Below are 22,845 nucleotides of genomic sequence, written 5' to 3' on the forward strand. Positions count from 1 at the left end.
TATTAACATTTTAGACTCCCTGGAGCCAACAGAATAAGCTGTACATTTATTTTGGTGAATATTTATTAAGGCAGTTATCTCTTCACACATCTAGCAGGACATGGAGCGACATAAGCATTCACATGCAGGGCTTCAGCCACGTTGTTCACACATGCGACCAAAAATCAGTCAAATGTGACGTAACATTTTCATCAGTTGCACCGGTGCGCTTGACATTTAGCAAGTCTGCTTATGTGTCTCAGGGTGGAACGCCCAGGTAGATAAAACCTCTTGGTGGTAAATGAAATACGGCTGACATTAGGACGCCTATTTCACGCTTTCAAACTAAACAAATTTTGTTTGAGTTGTTGTGCTGCAGTATATAAATAACTGAATTCTCCTCTGTGCCCAGCCACCTAGTCGCATCTATCGATCCATGTGAGGTGTGAAGAGAACATCTGTAACTTAGACTTTGGAAAACAAGCCAGTGTTACGCTCCCCCGCTGATAAACTGAGTCTCGGCATGCACATCAGTCACGCCGTGCCACCCACGACCACAAGTAGAATTCCACCCTGTAGGAAACACTGAGATATGATGAAATGGCCAAAATTATTCACTGCATTTATTGCAAAGAGTGCAGCCACAGCATGGCTAGAACTGTGCCTTTGCTGTCAGCATCAGTGTTGACATGTCCAGGGCGTTACAGCACCAGACAACAGCAAATTCAAGCAATGAGGGGTCAGAAATAATAATGTAATCTAGAACTGTTTATAATATAGTCAAAGAAAAGCTGCCTTTCATGAACTTTAAAACTGCAATCAACAGAAATCTGCAAAAAGGAAAAAAAAGAGGCCAGAATTGGAGAATATACAGTCCTGCCTGCCTCCTCTCTGTTCTGACCTTCTCCCACCACATTGGCACACAATTCAAACTAAAAGTCAACATTCATTCACGGATTCAAACCACAAACTCCCAAGCAAAAGTCCTCTGTATAACCCATTGTACCACCATATTCTGCTCTGATAGTGTCATGCAAAACAAAATACTGCCTTCCTCATCTACAAGTGCCAAGGTCATCCTTATGAAAAGAACATAATATTTATCTGCACCTTTGTTCCTCTTTAAAGTCATTTCCACAGTCTGTTAAGGAATAATTAGCATAGGAACTGACGGCCAAAATAATGCTTAAAATGCATTATTCTGTGCACTTTGTGTACCGGTGCACCTAAAAGTTAATGTCTGGAGCTCTGATTTAACAAATTCAGTTCTAGAATTTACTCTGTTCACCAGCTAGTCACAAACTCTATTAGCTTATCAGAGCTTTTTCACTTAAACAAGAGTGATGAGAGCATCGAAAGTAAGTCAAAATGGTGAAGTTGAGCACTGAAACCCAAAACACTGAGCTAAAAGACTCTGAAGTGCTCTGTAAAGCTGGTGTGAACTAGTGTCATATGTGGCTACCAGTGACTCTCACACCCATTTAGTACCCATTTAATATTAATGTATCTTTAAAGTTTTCAAGGCAAAAGTAAAGTGGTCACAGTGTTGTATTTTATTTCTATCTGGGCTGCATTCAACTAAATAATTTCAAATAAATAGTATGCAAACATCTCCTCATTAGGATCATTTATGCCACTAAGACTCCCTGACTGTGCTACATGAATATAAATGCCGATACCAAGACTTCAAGACCTTTTAAATTTTTTTTTTTTTTAGGTAATTTTACATTACAAAAAAGTTATCCCGGTGTTTAATACTTTTCTTAAACAAATAGTGACTGTGTCCTCTCAGTGTCATGTTGTATCTACAGGACACTAAAGTAAAACACACAAAACAGATGTGTTAGATCTGCCTTAATTTAATTGGCGTTTTCCTCGCACAGTGTTTCTGCAGTACTCATGAAATCCAATCTGGGTTATCCCTCTAACATTTGTCATTTACATTAAGCTTAGGCATTTATTCTACTTAAAGCCCAGAACTGTGAAGTTCATTTTTGGCCCGTGTGAGTTTAAAATTCATTCTGGGACCTTTAATATAAATTATTTGAGACGGGTGAATAATTTATTACTTGGGTGAGCTGTTGAGAGCCAAATGCAGATCTCTCCTGAAGTTTCAGCTTTGTTAAAGACATCTGAGCTCGTCGGTCCCAGAAGTATTTTTGGAATTAGAAGTTTTCCACTAAATGTGTGTCTTTATGCATGCTGGCCACTTACACCATAGTAAATTTTGCATGGAGGGAGAGGACACACAGCCCCAGATTCCTTGCTTCTGACGTTTCGAGGCAGGAAGGTCTGAAGGGCTCGCTGTGGTGTGAAATCATGAACAGACAAGCGCCAAGCTAAGACAAATCCCCTTATTTGCATCAGTATGTCTTAGACAGTTGTTGATTAAATGGTACTTTAAAGCACAGATGTTGTTGAAATGGATGAATTAATACAACATCCAGTCACAGTGAAAAGTTATTTGCTTGTGGAAGAACATCTCAAACTACCCTTTTTATATTCCTAGATGGCTCATAGATCTGTGTCCAGTGCTGGCCTAGCTAAATTAGCTTCTGAGCCAACCTGCCTACAGGGAAATCTCTATCTCAGTGGTTTAAACACCCTAACAGTGAGAAAACTTTCCAGCTGATGGACTGACACGCCGTATATTACAGCTAGCATGTACTTTCCCCCACCAGGTGCTAATAGCCTCCCCTGTCAACTTGACAGACGCTTGTAATCCATATGGGCTGTTATGTGCACTGATTGAAAGGAGTGTGCTGTGTTTTGTTGCACTGCACACACAAATATTTTATTCATGAATTCAGGTTGATCACTGGCGTTTGACAATGGCACTGATTTGCATATAAAGTGGCACAGAAATGCGGAAGCCTCAAAATGACTTCACTGGCAAAATGCTAAAGTCAGAAACTATTAGGAGACTGTTAGTGAGTGAATAACATTTCCGTCTTGAGTGTAAAACGAATGGGAACGTATGCGTCAAAATTCAGGTTCTTTTTTTTTTTTTGATATCATGCAATTTGAATTAAAGCCACTGGACATATATTTGCCACATTCTTCTCTGGGATGCATCCATCACAGTCCTTATGTGCTGCAGTTTGCTTCTGATAAGCAGCAACATAAGATTATAATTGTATAATTTCATCCATAATTGATCGTTCCAGAGTGCAGCGAGTGCACGACTGGAATTCCTGCCTGTGTGAGTTTTTATGGCCACAAGCAAGTAGCATCAAAACACTGCACACGTAGCTGTGGGCCTCTTGTGACCAAAACTATGCTGTACAACTTTGTGTCCTGCAGCCTGCATCCTCCTCTGAGAGATTTCCTCCTTTAGTCGCGTGTTAAAGCATAAAAGCGAGAACATTTGGAGGCCAGTTGTTACTAGACCTTCACAACCGGAGATCTCTTTGTTGCTGGGATTTTGCCAGGGTTATGCTTTATAGCAATGATGAGACATTACTTCAGGGACTACAGTTCACACAAGATACAGATTTAAAACATACTGTACATTTAAAATGCAGAGGAGATTTGATAAATATTAGCATGCTGGAAGAGCTTGCATTCATCTTAGGATGTTGCCAAACCTGACTCCAGTATTTAGGAGAAAGAAAAACAAGAAGGGAAGGAGAGAGAAAGACAGAAATGGGTAAAAGAAGGATTGGAGAAGGAGGAAAAGAGAAGGGACAAATGGGAAAAGAAGGAGATTGAGCAACATAAGAAGGAAGAGACAGGAAAAAAGAAAGTAAACACAACTGAAAGAGAAAAAGACAAAAAAAGAACAAGATAAAAGACAGTAAGAAAGGAGAAAAGCAAGAGAAGAAGGAGAGGAGATAAAGCAAAAAAGAAGTATGACAAGCAACCAAACAGTAGAGAACTCCCTGCTCTGTCAGTTTTCAATAGAATTAAAATGATTAAACTAGCTTTCTTAAAAGAGATTTAGACACAGTAAAATAATATGCACATGCTCTACTATGGCAAGAAATAATTAAACATGTATTCATCTGATTTACTTAAATCAGTTTCGAGTATATAATGTATGTTGAATGGCCAAAATATGCACGAACAGAGATTGGTAATACAGTTTCTTCTTCTTCACAATCATTAATTGGATCATGTAATTCACAGCATGAGGTGGTTTTATAACAGCATTCCAAGTTAAGATGAGTCCCCGAGAGAGAGGCAGAGAAAATGCATGCATAGTGGTATTCATGAGGACTTATTATTAACACTTTCTGGTCAGGAAACCATAGATCCCATGTTCCCGGTTTGGAATTGTGTAGGGATGTTTTACATAGGTCACATGTGTTTGATAAATACTTAACACAATCCCGTAGCCTGCTTTTAGCTTCATATTTTATTAATACATCCTTTAACGTGTTTGTAGTAATTTAATCTGATGATACGTTTCCCTTTGAAGAAATCCACCTCCTCATTTCCACCTTTGCTTTCTCCTCCACCCTGTCAGGAGTTTGAGCAGTTCAACAAGCGGCTGGGTGACGTTTCCAGACATGTGCGCATCCCGCTGCCTGTGTCCAACGTCCTGTGGGAGCACTGCATCCGCCTGGCCAACAGGACTCTAGTCGAGGGGTGAGAAAGTCAGAGGACACCTCCTCAGCATGACAGGGACACGTGCAGCCTTGGGCCATTTTGGTGAAACTACTGCCAGAGCTGTACTGAATTTTTGTCAAACCTTAAGCAGAGAAACAGCATTTCATTATGCATAATATTTCCCCTCATCACTTTTTGAATGAAATAGTGACTCAGAGCAGTGTGTCACAGGCTTCAGATTGTTGAACTTGCAAGTTTGTGTTTGAGGACAAAAGTAAGAACCGAGGTTAGTCGTAGTTCATGTTGATGGAAAGTTTCTCTATTGCCTGAGAGGTTATCGCAGCTTGCAAGTAGAAGTCCTGTGGACTCAGGAGTGGCTCATTTATTGGACACAGATTTTATAAAACACCAAATTTACCTTTTATATATTTTAGTAGGACTGTGGCAGCAGGAGTTGAGTCTGATTGCAGTTTTATTTACTTCGGCTAAGAGCATAACAGACTGCAGTTTGTCCTAGCTTTATATTGTCACACTATACGTTCCCCACACAAGTAACATCTTTCTCCTTATATCTATAGAAACCGGTGCAAATGCAATATGACTCAGGCTAAAGTGAGAAAGCTTTGAAGGTCAAATGTCCTGTAAACATCTTAGTACAAATGCATTTTTCCTGTACCAGAGATGTCTTTTCTATGTGGAATTCTGTGAAAATTGTGCCTGCTGGTTAGCAATTTCTTCAGTATTGTTAAAAATCATCATCATAAAATCAATAATTCTAACAAATATAGATTATCAGTGCAGAAGAAGCCCCAGTAAGTAGAAGATTTTGTGTGTTAAATAATTATTTAGAATATCTCAGGAGCTATTCACTCTCAGCAGCAGCAGCAGTTCTGCAAGGTGAAATGAAATGTTAAAAGAACACAAAGACTGCTCCATCCACAGTTTAGAATTATGAATTATTCAGTGTAACCAAGCTGAACACAGGGCACACCTGCGGTTTTCCTGAATGTAAGAGTGCTGCCTTCTCCACTGCTTGAAAAGATCTCTTTCGCTGTCAGGTTGCAGTCGGTGCATAAATCGCGACACTGAGCTTGTTTCGTGAACAGATACCAAACAGAATGTCAGAGTTATTGCATCAGATTTGTTTGAGGTCCCTCAGTCTCACTCTTTCTTCTCCTCTCTGTGTCTTTATTTCATTCTCTCTGTGTTTATCCCTCGATTTCAACATTTGCGTGTTATGCATTAAAATGGAAAAATTCTTTTTTTGTCAAACAACGTGAGGAGCAGAAGAAACTGCCAACAGCATATGAAGATATGTTTAAAGGTTGGTTCCCTTGGAGTTATCAGCCCAAGAAAACCACTCTAACTTCCTGCCGTTTCCTCCTTCCCTCATGCCTGCACCTGCGCCAATCGCATCTCTTCAGCTTGACCAAACGCCCATCAGAGAATTACCTGACACAGGCCACTTTCACAAACTGCAAAATGCTCTTGACACATCCCTTGTAATGCATTTCACCACTTTCTCCCTTGTAAGCGAGAGCTATGGGTTGTGATAGGCAACACGACGTCAGAGTGCTTTTTTTTTTTTTCTCAGCACCTGCATTCCCACCATCTCTATACTCGGAGTGCGTGTGTTGAGTGTACGTGTGAAGTGGTTTTTTTGATCGAAGGTGCGATAAATCCCTCTGATCAGACAGACTCGGTGTGCGGCGACTGTGAGTCAGACCGACTGGGTGGTGATGGAAGCGAGAAGTTAGCGGCAGGCAGTTATCATGAGGTTACACACATTTTATTTGGAACAAAATGGGAGGCTGATGTTGACGCAGAAGTCATCCTGTGCTGCCGATTTAAAACAGGTTGCAGTGAAAGTGTTGGCGAAGGTTAAAAACAGCTGTTTGTTAAGTGGTTTTGTGCTTTACAAATATTTTAAGGAGAAGAGAGAACATTGGATGTGAAACACAGATGGAAGGTCAGATCTTATCTACTGAAAAACGGGGATATGTTTACTTTCCTACACATTTGCTGAGCACTGTTCCTCTCATTGTGTAGGAGAACTTTTGAACCCTTTCCAATGAGCAAATGGCCCATTACTACTGCGATGCTCTGCAGATTTAAGCCACTGTTGCAGACTTACACTGCCCGCCTGGTTCTCCCAGTACATTCAATTCACACACACACACACACATCTGCCACCCCTCTGGCACACCAAGATAGATTGGTCATATTTGTTTGTTTGTACGCCGACTCCCTCAGTCTGTTATTCAATTTCTCTGTCCAGTGCTCGTCTCCCCTCAGACACTCGCAAAAAACGTCTCTGTTTGCATTCTGAGCTGGAGCTCAAACACTCAGCACCAAACTCTGGCAGACCTGACAGGCAAGAGAGAGAGAGAGAGAGGAGATGACGGGGAGAGGTGATGAAAAAGTGAGAGAGAAGGTGAAGTAGAAAATGGAAACAGAAGAGAGAAAAGCTGAAGTGTGAGACAGGGAGAGCTGACAGAGAGTGGGCCTCTCTGTGTGGTGTGTTAATGTACTGGAGATGTCACAGACTCTGACCTGCCAGTGGACAACAGTCCCTCCCTGCCAAACACATGGAACACAAACAGAAAACGATGTACTCTGGCCCACACACATGCTCAACTGACACGACATAGGGAGCTTTGTGTAGCAACCGGACTCACTGTAATACTGTATAAAGGACACAAATGTACACACATTTACATAGATAGACAGGAAAATTCTGCAACAACAGTTAGTTTAAGCACAAGACACTTGTGCTCCGAACAAGAAAGATGTGCACTCAGTGAAGGACGTAGATTCCTGATCTATCACTATACACACCAGTGAGTAGTGATTCCTAACACATCTCTGGGCCTCGCCTATTTAGTCCCACACACCTCCAGGAGGCTAGGCAGTGAACTCTGGCACCCCAGATTCACCCCCCCAGTGCCAGTTCACACTGCTCCTACACAATCCAAACAGCACTGCCATGTTCAACTGACCCAGGCCCGTTTGGGAGATGCTCCAGATAGTGACCAGTGCTGATGCTACCAGTTAATGAGTGCAAGATGCTGAATACCTAGTGCCAACTGCTAAAAAAAAAAGGCAAGGAAACTATATTTATAAACTCTCTAAACCCCTCTAAATGCTAATGCTAGCTGCAAGACTACTACCATGTCCAAAGCAAACTTACCACTGACAGGGAAACTATACAAGCCTGCATGTCCTCTTCATAGAAGTGATGCAGCCTTTAAAGTCCATCTCCAGTCAGTGATTAAACCCCTAAAACTCTCTGTTTAATTCCATGAAAATAATCACTTCCTGCCTTAAAATGGCTCAGATGTAACTCTACATTATGCTCTCTCTAGAATTACTCCCCCCTCCACCACTCGCTGCAGCTCAAGCACACCAGCACAACTACAACTCTGTTCCATAGTAAAACTACTCTGCACTGCACAGTGTGGCAATTTATAATAGTGGAGTCAGTCAGCCAGACGTGTCCAAACTAGAAATTGATTCTGAAGGAGATGATACAGAAAGTTCGCCCTGCAAGCTGACAAGATTGGCTACTTAGGTTTTTACTGAGGAAACCCTGGAAGTCTGAATCCCTGTTTTTGAGGCCATCATCACTACAGCGCAGTTTCAAGGTGAAAATGTGACTGATTATTTTGTCCATGGGTGATGTGTCTTTCTGCTTATAAATAACACAACATGACTGCTCTGAATTTACCTGTATAGATACTGATCTATCTTTCCTTCTCTTCACTGTAGCTATGCTAATGTGAAGAAATGCAGCAATGAGGGTCGGGCCCTGATGCAGCTGGACTTTCAGCAGTTCCTGATGAAGCTGGAGAAGCTGACTGACCTGCGGCCCATCCCTGATAAGGAGTTTGTGGAAACCTACATCAAGGCCTATTACCTGACTGAGAATGATATGGAGCAGTTCATCAAGAATCACCGGGTGAGGCAGTGAAACGGGCTGCTAGCGGATCGAAGCACAGTTTCTATGGCTTTGTGTCTGATTTTCTCTGTGTGTTCTTGTGCAGGAGTACTCCATGAAGCAGCTAGCCAACTTGGTGAACGTCTGTCTGGGTTCACATATAAACAAGAAGGCTCGTCAGAAACTTCTGGCGGCTATCGACGACATTGACAGGCCCAAGAGATAGAGTGAAGGACGGATCAAAACCCAAACGTACCAACCAACCCACAGAGAGGGACACTCCAACAGAGCTGCGCATGAGGTGGAGTTCAGCATCGAATGTCTTCATTTTCAGTTCAGTAGAAATGTATAAAGATGTGTTCAAAAAGATGAACAGTGTGTGCACTAGTCGAGCTACTGTATACACAAATTAAAAAAAAAAAAAAGGCAACCAAATGCTAATTATCTGCTAATTTAGTCTTCATATGGTCAAAAACACAGCACCTCCTAACATGCTGATAGACATAAACCTGTTTCACGCTTGAGCTTGCTGCAGTTATTCTGTGCATTGGCAGACCATAATGCATGCTCTCGTGTTATAAATTTGCAAACATGCTGCTTAGGAAGTTTTCCGCAAGCTTTTCCTGCCTTTCCTTCCCTTTCCTTCCTTCCTTTTCCTTTTCCTTTTTCCGCAAGCTGCCGCTCGACCTCGTGGCTGTTTGACATTCCGTCTAGTGTTTACCAAACGTGCTGCATCCTTGACACAACTCCTACCTTCACGTTCAAGAAAACAAAAAAATGAACATGTATGAGTTTAAATTTGAGTCGCATAATGTTGTTAAGCTTTGTGGAAAATATGAGAAGATTTTAATACTTGTACCTCTCTGCTGTCTGAATGTGCTCATATACGGAAAAACAGTGGATCTGGTTTCTGGTTTTCCTTAATCATTTTTTTTTTTGTATAATTTATTCCAGCCTGTGTGTTTGCTCTATATTACTTCACTTCAGGGTATTTGTTGCGCCTGACTGGACTCTCTGCTTCCGTGTTTTGTTTGTTTGATCCACGAATAAGATAAATGTAATATAATGATGATTCTGAAAGTAATATAAATTTCTGTAGTTAGCATTGACATGATTAAATCTGCACCAGCTGCATTTCTTTGTCTGCCATCTGTCATATCGGAGGAGGGAATTATTTGATCGTCCTGTGCTGACCTCGGACTTCAGTCTTCGACCTGAGCGGTAAAATTGCTGCCTAATTATATCTGTTTTGTAGGTTTGTGAGTGTATTGTAGTTAGTTTACGAACTACAACAGCTTTCCTCCGAGGTGCCCCCCACTCGTCATCTCCATTAGTTTAACCTGAGCAGACCTGCTGAGAGGTTTGCCAGATTAACTTAATGTCAAATGGAAAAAACAATGAAGTTGCATTTTTTGATACAGCTTCATATATTCTTTGTGTGCAACTATTCCAAGACGAATACTGTAAATGTGAATGTTTTGAACAATGTCTGTATTTATTTCTGGCTTTGTGTCTCGTTGGGGTTTTTATATGATAACTGCTGGAAGCGTATGTCATTTATCACTTCTCAGCATCTTGTCCTCCAAATACAAATATTTAAAAAATTGTCAAATTATGTTAAGGGTCAAGTGCACTATAGTAAAAATCTGTAATCGGTGTTGGAGTTGTAGGTTGAACCAGATGATGATTCTAACACAATAAACACACTAACAATGGATGCTCACTGACTGTTATTCCTACTCAATTTATCTTTGCGGCATTTTGAATAAACTCCATAACCCATGTATTATTTGCAACCTTAAAAATCTCCGTGCCACAGCAGTTTTAGTGGAGTAACTGCTGCCTTTCATCAGAGTGTATGAGTGTTACCTTTGAGCAGCACCGCTGTCCATCCTAATGATGTTTAACTCAGCCAGGAGCAGGACGCTGTCAGACTAATTAATGTGGTTTCCTGTGTGGTTTCAAGCCCTCAGCCTTCCAATTCGGGGGAGACTGCTGATGAGGTTGAACAGGCAGATCTTTGAGGTGCTCATTAGCACTTTGATGACTCATTGTTTCATATAATGCACTAGTTATAACTCTTAGCTTTTCCTGTCATTAGGGTCTTGGTGGGTTTGATAGGAAAGACGCTACTAGTTTAATTTTAATGAAACCTGGAGGCATGGAATTAAAGACTACACTTATTTAAAAGAGGGTTGTACAAATATGTGAATCTCTCTGTAACCTTGCTGCAAGCTGCAGTTCCATGAATGACCACTTGAGGCTGTCTCCAGAAGTGAGTCATTCCCTATAGACACTAATGTTAAAATACCCAACATTGCAGCAAAATTAATCATGTTTACAGCCCACTACAACAAACATTTTGGTCTCTATAGTTAAATTCCTTGGTTATGACTAATTAACAGAGACAATATTTCAAAATAACTCACATGTTGAAATTGTATCGAGGCTGGAAGTCTCACTCGTGCCCCACATCGCTCATTTTTGGATTACCTGGGAATTAGAGCCACCACACTGAGTTTTAAAACCACTATTCAAAAAAATCTATCAGTGATGTCACAGAGGGTTTGTCTGTGGTTTAAACACATACAGTAAGATGACCTCTGGTAACCTTACTTTCTGTATACTGTAAATGTCCTTATACTATAAGTGTCTGTTGCCTCTATGCACACAAACTAATAAAGTCTCTAATAAAGTTTCTTCCAGATCACATCCAACAGGGAGAGAGCAAACTGAAAGGTTTAAATCTTTCCTGCTGCTGTCAGCAACATCCATCCTTCTTCCTTCTGCCGGCTTTAAACGATGCCACTGGGGAGTGGCATCTAACAGAGCAATGACCAAAAAATGGAACTAGTCATTATTCATAATTATTGCAATTACAGCAATTCTCAGACCACAAGTCTCACTAATGTTCCCTGTGATGTTTTTTTTCATTTTGTGCAATCAGTCCTCATCACTAATCCACCATTCATTTCCTGTGTGGCGCCTTTCTCTTGCAGAGTTTTCTTCATTCTCCCACTGTCAAGCACTTTGATTCATGACTCACCTGACACCACTGTTCCTTCCGTCCTTGTGTGACACGTTGGGGTGCCCAGCTGGATCGTACCCCTCCTGCGATGCCATGGCCCACTTACACTTTCAGATAAAAGAGACTCTGCCCCTCTGCCAAATTCCATGAGCCAAGCTTGCAGAAACTGCTATCAGTGACCTACATGGCCTCTGTTCACTCGCTGTCTGCTGATGTGTTTTCACACAGACTTCATTCATGTCTTTTCATACATATTTTACCGAGAACAATTGCTGGCGGAGCCTGTTAGTATTGTTTGCTTTGCCTGATGATTGATAAGACAAATTGTGACACTGGAGGAAGAATGGTTAAAAGTACATGTGGCAACCAGAAGAGCTGAGCTGTGCTGGTTGGACATGAAAGAGAAAGTTGAGTAGGAGGTGGTCAGATGAAGTGTGGATAATATTTAGATCAAAAGTTACACAAAAAAATAATAAAAATCTTAGAGAAAGTTGCTTTTTATCAACAGTCATCATCTATGTAAAAAAAAAAAAAAATCTATATTTTCTGAGGCTTTGGGAAAGTCTTTGATAATCAAAGCTCTTTGAAATCTTTAGCTTAGGAACACTGATTAAAAACCTCCTGAACTTATCCAAGGGAAACTTGATGGGAAACCAAAGCTGATTGGACTATTTTTAAAATGCATGAGTGTCTATTAAACAGTGAGTAGTGAAGGTTACAACCCCCTCAAAGCAAGAGGCTTCTGGATTTGAACCTCCTGGTCCCCCTTTCAGACCCCTTCTCGGACCCCTTTCACTGTGGGTTTGGTTCTCATTGTGCCGGCATGACTTTTCAGAAGTGTTGTGCACTTTAAAAATAAATAAGTCTGTAATCTTCAGATTTTTTTTCCTCTTTCTTTGACAGATTTGGTATGTGTTTTTGAAATACACAAATATATGACTAAAACAACAAACACATATTGGGAATTTAAGTCTAATGTAAAATTTTAAAAATGCTAAAAATTTGCATGTACCTGTAAATAATCATAAAAGTTCCTTTTTACAGTACATTTGTAAATGTGGCATTTTTTTCATTAAATAAGCAGGACATTTTTTCACAAATATTTCCTGTTTTAACTTGTAAAACTTTTACATTCAAGTTTACTAGTGCCTATATATTAATAAAATTAGACACCCTTAGTGACAATTACCAGAAAAAGAATTATAGGTACATATATGTGTTTGTTAAAGAAGCAATATTTTGAATAATTACAAAAGTTTTTACAACAAAAATCTTGTGAATCTACTTTCATCATTGCATAATTTGACATGAGATTTTGATGTACTTCTTTGGCTTTTTTAATGTTAAATATAATATAATCCAGCCTCCTAGGAACCTTTACAGGATACAGCAGGTATAGATGCCAGATGGATTAATAGTTACGTCAGCAGGAGCTCCGCTGACCTTTTCAACACTCTGAACATGTAAATAAACAGGAATAAATTAAAATATTAAATTAAAATAAAGCCTATAAAGACCCGTTGGAGGGAAGTGGCTCCTTGTCTTGTCCTCCCATCAGGTCTGCTGTCACTTAACTGACAGAGAAGAGAGGAAAAGGATAAAGAGTTCAACTAAAGAGATATAGGTTCAGAAAACAATTAGGTGTGTCAGCTTAAGTGGAAACCTAAATACACAGATGAAGACTTTTTTAATCTCAGGGTCTCAGTCTGTAAGAGCAGAAAATCGAAAACTGTAACCAGGGAACTGTGCACGGTTTAGACAAATCCATTTGCTCTCTCGTAATGACAGCCAAGTGCTCACCGAGCTTTTCATTAAAGCAGTCTTATTGATTTAGCCCTATCACTAAACAGACCTGCGAGGAACCGGGGATGTCTGTTTCCCTACAGAAATGGCAGACATGTTTATTTATGGGCAGAGACGGGAGTTCAGAAATGTTCATGTCGTCTATTTCAAAATGAGCTTGCCGTTTGTTGCACTGTGCAAATTTGTCGAGCATGAAAAGTTACAGTCGGCCTGCTGCAAAAATGAGCTGTTTGGTGTTAAGAAACAATTTTATATACTTTGCAAACTTGTTGAAAGTGACTCCTCAGTAATTCACACTTGTTTTGTAGTATTTAAAGAACATAACGGCAACATTTTCTCAACGTACTGACTGGCATCACGGATTTGAGCAGCTAAATGGATGCTGCAAAAAAACTTCCACAACAAGCCCTCTGAGAATCCTGCTCTGCCGTCGCTGTTAATTTGTTGCTTGACTAGCTGTGCTCGGATGGGAACAAATGTTGCGTGTGGTCGTAAACATGAACAGGGCAGGAAAACCTCTCAAGAAACATTAAGGCTCTGTTTACAGGAGGCAGAACAAGGCAGGGAAGCTGCTTCCCTGGTACAGACCATCATTCAAAGTTTATTCTGAAGTGAAAGTGGTATAAAGCATTCGGGAAGTTTGCTGGGATGCCCTCATATTTTAGAGCAACAGAGTGTATAGAAGATGAAAATCCATCCTTCAAAAACAGAAGAGTCATTGACTTTGTATCAAGAACATGGCGTACATAATTAGCTTATATCTTTTCGTGAAAACAAAAAAACATGCACTTGGACACCTCCACCAGCCTCTTACTTCACTTCACCTACATCTTATCAACAGGAAATACCTTCACACAAAATACAAAGTCAATGCATTTTCGTTTGGGGAATGAATATTGATTTTTCTCCTCTGGACTTCTATTTCGGTGTAAACTGCCAGCTTTCATACACGTTTAAAAAGAGGGGGAGGTAAATCTTAGACATCTCATTTCAAAGAAGGTTTATTTTTCCACAGCTCAGATGTGACTGATGAGAAAGTTTTTTCAGGTCAGTTTGCTTGCAGCAGAAGTTACTTTCTGTGCATATGTTTGCTTCATAATCTTGGTTCCGGGCAAATCACCTCCTATCGCAATCTGTGCAATGCCAGCTAATGACATTTTCATTCAGAGGGCATCGCAGATTAACATATCTTAATAGTCACTGCCGGAGTGTTTGAGCACTGAAAAGGATGACTTTACCTTGTCGAGGATTTATAGCTAGAAGCAAATGAGTCAAGATGCATTTCATTTAACAACTGTTTCGCATCACTTAGGTGTTTTTCTTTGCATGTATAAAATGTCCTTAGGATCCTTTTTCTTCCAAATTAACAGGCGAAAGAGGCTCTGGGATGTTACTGCAGTGTAAACTTCTCTTTATAATGAGCAGAAAATGTGCACACCTCCTAAAGAGTCTTACATTTTTGAGCTGGAAGTAAAAAATATTAAACCTGCACACAACACTACAGTCATATTAGCAGTTCTATGAGACTAGGAACTGCAGAACTAAGAGTTAAACGATGCTGACATGCTTCATGAACATGACACATACCATCTCCTTCAATCAGAGACCTTAGCTTGATTCCTGGCAACATTGCACATGTTATAAGTATACCTTTTCAGTCATGTAGTAGACATCTTGCATCCAATTTAAATTTTCAAAATGAAAATCATTTGCTTAGTATGCAACTTAACTGTTAGTGGGAAAACCATATTACATCTGTTGAAGTTACAATAAGTTACTATAATAGAAAATAAAATGGTCAGGTCTTTTGAAATATTAACCTTATTGTCAGCTGGCTGTAAATGCTTTTAAGCTGCAAATCTCCGGTTCCATTTCCAGTTAACTTAGCCCTTCTCTTCATGTCATTCCTTTGGTCTCAAATTTCCTGTCTCTCTCCTGTCACTATCTGGTGAAGGCAACAATGATTGACTCTATAGAAAAGATTAGTGTATCATCCGAGTCTGAAGTTAATGCAAAAGCACCTTAAAGCTGCAATCTTTCTGATGGCCAACAGTGGGGGGGACGACTAGCTGCAGGAAGAAGTCATTCTGTATAGAAGTGTTTCAGAAAATGGTTCGACTTCTCCCTTGAGTTGTTCCTTCAGTAAACATATTTCTGATGTACTTATGGTGTCAATTGTTAGTCTGAGGGCTCTTTAAATATAGGACAATCTTGGTGCTTAACATAAAGTACAACTAAGGCTGGTGTTATTATGTAGTCCTGCTGAAAATAGGGCACTAAACTATATTGATGGCCTAAAAAATTATTAGGTCTTTATGTAAGTAACTGAGCTATCTAAGATATTAAAATGTTTAATTCATGTTAATTTTTTTATGTAAACAAAATGGTTATTTACATAGTTGAAATAAACTGTGTATGGGAAAGAGTGTGTGTGTGTGTGTGTGTGTGTGTGTGTGTGTGTGCGTGTGCGTGTGTGCGTGTGTGCGTGTGTGCGTGTGTGTGTGTGGTGATCTAAATAATTACAGTTAGAGGATGAGAAAATGAAAAAAAAACAGACTACTCGTTTTATTTTCAGTTAGCTGTTTATTGGTCAAGGGTTAAAGGCCAAGTTGTTTTTCTGTGTGGGGATTGGTCGGGGATCAGGAAGAGAATGTTAGGGGGCGGGAAAAACGTGAGACGTACGTTGGAAGGAGAAGGAGCAAGAGGGGTGAATGGAGAGGTATTCCAGAAGTTGAACAAGTTGTTTAAAGTCCAGGTTTCTATTAGTTGGATTTAAAAATCTTATTAATTTTGCCTTGCTAGCTGTGGACCGCATATGCACCGATATTGTTTTTTTCTGAGTTGATAAAAACGGAGATGCTAACCGTTACAGCTAACGGCTAAGCTAACGGCTAAGCTGCATTAGCTTAGCCGTAGCGTCGTCGCGGACTGAGTGGACGTTGAACTGGACAGACTGAGGTGCTTCTGGACGAGGAGTTACCTGCCGCACCTCTGGCCTACGTTTCTTTTCCTGGGATATCATTCGTCTGTTTGCTGCTGACTTTCACACTGAGCTGTGAATGCCATGACGTGGATTCTGCAAGCTGCTAACTGAGTTTTGCTGACCCTGGAGATCAACGGGGATTCCGTGGACTGCTTCCTGTAAATCACCGTGGGTTTTCTACTCTGCACCGGGACTACGGCGACCAGCTGGAGATCAACACACAGGCCTGCAACCTTTTTAGGGGTGAGTGTGTATGTGTCAGACCACAAATGACTAAATAATACCCATTATTTAGTGTGAAGTTGTTTGTTTTGCATTAACATATAAGAACAATTCAGCTACATATTTGGAGTATTCCTTTGAGCACATTTAAGGTACCCATGTTTTAAAGGGAATGTTTTGTGTTAATTATTAATTTAATTTCAAGGGAATTTACCCCACCCAGTTTAAAAGGTACTACTTTGAGTTATTTTGTGTCTAAAAAATTATAAAATTGAAAGGAATATATTTTTTGCTGTTTGATTTAAAACATTTTATTAAGGTGCTTTTGCTTTATTTAACTACAATCAGGTTGTCCGGGGTCAGTTATTCAAATTAGCATGTACTAAGTTTGGATAGATCTGAAGGTTTGAAGTTTTCTAAACAAAACTCTAATGCTCGTCAGGTAAACTTTAGGGTAACTACCATAGTAGTACAAACCCAAACATCCCAGTATCCTAAATTGCCACTGCTCCTTAAAAGTCACCGTAGTCTTAAATTATGGGTGCTTGGGTGCTACTTTTTTTTTTTTACAGATAGTCGTAAATGATGGAAAGACGATGAATTACCAGAACTGAACTATAGAACGATTTACAAGAGGAATCATCCTTTGGTGATTCCTCTTCTTCAAGAACCACTTGAAGAAGAGGAATCACCAAAGTTATTCTTGTCAATAAACCATGAATGTTAAATATTTAAATCTGGATTGAAAGACTGACCAACAGATTGTCTCCGAGTCATGCCTGTTCTGTAGCTTAAACATGCAGCTCTGACACTCATTGCCAATAAATGTCACAAATATCCAAACTGCAGAACCTTTTACTCTTAAATTGTCTGTAGCAAAGGTCCAACTGAAACTACAGATCAAAGAAACAAGTATAAAAGTGATGACACTGTGCACTTTAAATTGGTTTAAGTTGCTTTGCGTCAGTGGCACTGTGTGTCCTTGTTTTTCCATCTTTTTCATGTATTTGTTTAATGGCCTTTCTCGTCCACAAACCAGAACACTGGTGCCCTGAGGCTGCTTCGCAAAACACAGAATATTCATTGAATTTTAATATTCTTGCATAGGCATGATTTCACAGCTCTGGCAAAAAATGATTCATTTCCACCAGGCCTAATAAGGTTGCCATGACTGAGCCATGGAAGTACAGTAGAAGAGTGTGAATCACACAAATAGGCTGAATATTTACTAGTAAACAAACAAGGATTACAAAAGATATTCCAGGTTAATTTCATGGGTCTTGGCCTCTCTTTCACAACACTGCAAACAGACTGATGGCTTTTGTATAGTGAGACAGATAACACATAAGAGACTGTGTATTTCTTTAGCTAGAGAGTCTTACTAATCTGATTGTGTTTGCGGTTTATTCATGGACTCACAATATGCAAATATTTCTAATGAATGTGTGTGTGTGGACTCGGATGTATTGTTGACTTAAAAGAGACTGTGTTATTTTTGAACTTCCTGTTTACACAACCAGTAATGTCATATTACATCCCATGGATGTGTTGTGATGATAATTTAATATACTGTATAAGTCAATATTTAACATTATTTACATGTCGGTGCAGATTCTCAGTCTGCCTCTTTAACTGGGCCGTTCACATTGAGGAGGTCTCAACATTGAAGCTTATAGGAAGCCTACATGTGCAGACCAATATCTACTGTTTGACTCTAACGCCCACTGGAAAAAACTGAGAACGTCCCTACCAAGACAAAGGGAAAAGCAAACATATCAAAAAAGCACTTAAAACCTGTGGCTATCCCAAGAAACAGCAAATCAAACTGAGAAAAAAAGAAGAACAGGCTGAACAACACTGTCATCTGTTATGTAGTTGGTGTATCTGTAAATCTTACAGGAACCCAACATCCTGTTGCACTTTTCACCTAGCAAAACTGTTAGAAAAAAACTAGGTCACCCTGATGATAAACCCTAACACAATCTGGACATCAGTGTAGACGCTGTATAATGCGGTTACAAGTGCATGGACCTATATATTGGGAAGAAAAACAACCGCTTAGTCAGCCCTACTGACTAAGTCAGAACTCAGCAAGTCCACCTGCATCTAAACTATAAAGGACACATATCAAATGACAGGGGTCTAAAACACCTCTTATCAAGTACTTATAATGCAGTGCTGAAATCTCTTCCTAGACATTTTTAAATCCATCCATTATCTATACACAGCTTAATCCTCTGTAGGGTATTGGGGGGACTGGAGTCTATCCCAGCTACCTCAGCATGGTTTTGGACTGTGGGAGGAAGTCAGAGAAAGATCCCAGGCCGAGGCCAGGACGTGATGTACAAGCTGTGAAGCAACAGCTAACCACCACACTACCGTGCCGCCCCATTTTTACAGTTTTATAACCATTCATGTCCTGAATCATGTGAATCTTTATTCATTAATTGGCTACGAGTTCTGTTATTTAGGGGGGAAAATAAATACCTGGGAGTCCCCATCAGTCAGGTAAAACTGAAGAAGCCTATTGGATGAGAGGTGAAACGTCTTCAAGCATCAAAACCAAAAGTCCACTTGCTTTCTGCTGAAGCTCCTAGAACTTTAAAAATGATTGCAGGTTTGAGTATGTCACTGCATATGATTTAGAAACATGTTTGAAATTAAAGGTCCGACAGTCAGACTGTTACCACATACTGGAATTAGATCAACTTTGTACCTAATGATGTCTGAGCTCACAAGTCAAAGATGCAACAAATTTTTTGATCAACATAAAGGAATCTCCTTTTCACTGATGCTAACAGAATGCCACTAAAGGTCATTGATGCTGCAGTGGATTGCAGTCTGTCTCTTTTATTAATAGTACTAATGGTAAACTGGCATTGTGTGCACGGGTGAAATGGTTGGCAGAGTACATTCACCTGTATTAAAGGAGAAAATCAAACATTATCACATTCCACAAAAAAAATGCCACAAAAACCTTTACTCTGATTGTCCACTGCTCTTCAGTGCTGCATGTGAAACTGATAGGAGAGCCTCCAAACAGTGACCTAAAAGTGATTACACTATTATTATTTTTACTGGATGGCAAAGTAATGAAAGCAATGCATCACACAAGGGAAAGTAGGCCTGCTCACATTCTCTGTCCTCTGTGGAAAATGCATTTCACAACCACCATTACCATATAGACCAATATTTCACGCACCAATTTGTCAAAAGCTCCTCAGCATTGGTTTTAGTAATACAGTCTGTATACTGCACCTTCCATTTCAATCACAGGGTTATCATGAGGCCCCAGCATGTTCTTCTTAGCTTTCCCTGTTTCTCATTACTCAGAGGAAAGCTACGGCCTACAGATCAGGGGGTTTAAACAAGTCAGATTGAAGGGAACGCTAAATGAAGGTTTAACAGGACCTAAGCTGACCTCAAACTGTGGCAGCTTTTCTGCTAATGGCAATTACACACAGTCTGTACCCTGCTTCCATACTGACATTGTGTATGTTCAGGAGATTCAGAGAGAGAGTGTAATCTATATAACACATTATATAAAAATATAGTCTGTAGTAGTAGTATATAGCATAAACTGTAGAATATATCCTGTATGGTGTGAATACTAATGTGTCAATCCTTTGTTCCTTTGTCCTCTCACATCAAAAAGAAACATTAAAGGATAATTTCAGCTAATTACACCCCCCCCCCCTATTTTCCCTCCTATTACCATCATTTTTAGGAGCTCAGAGAACATTGTGGTCATCAAGGTTATCAAAATCACAAATGACTGATGATCACACAGGTTGCAAACAAGCCCGCAGTTCAACTAGCTCATCAAAACAGTTTTTGTCGGAGGTAATGCCACAAATGAGCGCACCCAAAATACTGAAAACACAGGAAAAACTCTGCATACACAACTACAGAAGCTTGATCTGCAGAAGATTTTGCTGTTGACCCCACTTTTAGCCATCATTTTCTTTTTCATGTCTTTCATATTAATTTGGCTGATCTGTCTGTATGGTGGTGGTGGTTTCAGGTATTGTTGATGAGATTTAATGTTCTTGTATGTGTTTTTTTGGTGGTTAGTAGTCTGACAGAGCTCACACAGCTACTGCTGTTCAAAGAAAAAGCATTTCTGAGGAATTCAGTGGTGTTACTAATACACAGCTCAATAGGTTTGCAGATATAATGTGTTACCTCAGGTGAGAAATTCTATCACTCAGAGAAGAACTGATAAAAGAGACAAGCATCTCATCTGATTTAAATCCCGAACATAACTTCCTCTGGAGCAGCATCAGTTACCATGGTGATGTAAATGTTCATGAAAACTGAAAATTCTGATTTAATTAGGCTCAAAATATCTCAGTAAACCACTAATCTGGCTTTGCATTAAACCACGCAGACGCCATACTCAAGCAAGGGATGACTGCAACTTTTGTACAGTGTGTTTATACAAGTAAAAAGTAACATCTGGTGTAATATTACATCATCACCAACACGTGTCAATCTTATCTGATCTAATCTGTAAGAAAAACTGCCATATCCTTTGGATATTCAGACAACAACTATAATTTTAAGGTGTGAGGCAGCTTTTTTGGTCTCCAGTTTACATCTCTCTCTCTCTCAGAGCAGAACCTTTTCAAAATACAATATTAAGGTAATTGTACTTTGCTTGAGTATTTTCGTTTTTTTCTGCTTTGTGCTGTATTGGCCCTGGTTAGTCCCACATTTGCTTTTTAAAAAAACACACTATAACTAGATAGAATTTTTCTAAATTGCAAATATTCAAAATTTACTCTAGGGATGTACGATTAGATTTTTCAGTGAGTACATCAACGCTCTCCTGGAGTGGAATTAACATACAGCAGGGGTCGGGAACCTTTTTGGCTGAGAGAGCCATGAAAACCACATATTTTAAAATAAATTTCCGTGAGAGCCATATAATTTTTTTTTTTAACACTGATTACAACTAAATGCGTGTATTTTTAAGTTAGACCAACAATTTTAGAGTATAAAAAGAAAAGCACTCAGAGTGCAGTACTCCGCCAAGAATGTTCATTCCTCAATTTGTGTATTCAGAAATCACAGCAACATAGAATCTGGCCATTTTATATAGATCGACCCACAAACTAACTAAATAAATAAAAAAAATTACCTTGCGTGAGCACAGGCATGTGTTATGCATGCGTACGTTATGTACAGATACTGTACAGATACCGACCGCTATATCTCGCAGTGGGAAACCCTTAACAAATCTGTGGATCAGACTATAAGCTGCATCACTGCCAAAATGTAATGAGGTGGTCCTTGTGTCATTCTTGACCTTGACCTTCTTTTTAACACTGTGACTGAAAAAAAAAATCAGATAAATTGTGAATCGAGATTTTTTTTGTGAAAAAATCTGAGATTTTTTTTTTAGGCCATATCACCCAGCCCTAGCTGCAAGGGCAGCATAGCGTATGATGCAGCTTCTAAGTTAAAGGCAATCGATCTGCCTGTCAAAGAAGAAAACAGAGCTGCTGCACGTAAGCTTGGCATCAATGAATCCATGGTGAGACGTTGGAGTTGGCAGCATGAAGAACTGACTCAGTGCGTTTTACTCCCGTGTTACAGGCACTGTTCGGAAAAAAGCATGTGCTTAATTAAAAGTTAAAAAAAATCTTTGTGTAAATATCTCATGTTACAACGTGGACACCTGCGGCTTATAGACAGGTGCAGCTTATATATGTACAAAAATGTTTTTCTTTTTAAATTTAGTGGCTGTGGCTTTTATTCGGGTGCACTCAATAGTCCAGAAATTATGGTATTTTTATGTAACAATTCCAAGCAAAGCTGTTAACTTTTAGTCTGACAGCCATTATTTGTCTACCAATGTTCAATGTTCTGGGTGGATGCCGATATTTATGTTGAAGCTTTTATAGGCCACTAACATGCCAATATCAGCATCACCCGCAGTTAACACATTTAGAGACAGTTCATGGTGACTTCAAGGTTTCAATTGTTAACAGCTGTTTCAAAGGTGAAGAATAGACCTTAGTTGTGGAGATAAAATCCAAGTTAAACTAGGATTTATCCTTTGATAACAGAACAGACCAGAAACATTCAGCAAACAGCCGTACAGCAGCACACCTGAAGACACAGGTTGCTTGAACATTTAGAGTGCAGTCTGTTGACACTGCTTTTGGCAAAAACTTACATCCTGACAGATTTGCAGGGATCTAGTTTTGTGGCCCGCTAGACTCCTGTCATCCTCTCTCACCTCCGTCTGGAAGCTCTTTGAAGGCGATGACCATCAGCCCTCTTGATTACCTTTTAGTGTATGTGTGTGGTTGTGGATTTGCCATTTTTGATCTA

General features: G+C 39.7%; 1 protein-coding gene across 2 annotated transcripts in view; it reads left to right on the top strand.

The window, feature by feature from the left end:
• vps50 (VPS50 EARP/GARPII complex subunit) overlaps positions 1 to 10,184 on the top strand; it is a 117,357-nt gene extending 107,173 nt beyond the window's left edge. For both annotated transcript variants that reach the window (XM_023277468.3, XM_023277466.3), the window contains 3 exons: positions 4,448 to 4,569; positions 8,299 to 8,488; positions 8,574 to 10,184. In XM_023277468.3, coding sequence (XP_023133236.1) covers positions 4,448 to 4,569; positions 8,299 to 8,488; positions 8,574 to 8,693 — 432 coding nt within the window. In that variant the 3' untranslated portion in view covers positions 8,694 to 10,184. The remainder of the gene's footprint in view (positions 1 to 4,447; positions 4,570 to 8,298; positions 8,489 to 8,573) is intronic.
• The last annotated feature ends 12,661 nt before the right edge of the window (positions 10,185 to 22,845 follow it).

The sequence above is a fragment of the Amphiprion ocellaris genome, chromosome 15, assembly GCF_022539595.1.
Source record: "Amphiprion ocellaris isolate individual 3 ecotype Okinawa chromosome 15, ASM2253959v1, whole genome shotgun sequence".
NCBI lineage: Eukaryota > Metazoa > Chordata > Actinopteri > Pomacentridae > Amphiprion > Amphiprion ocellaris.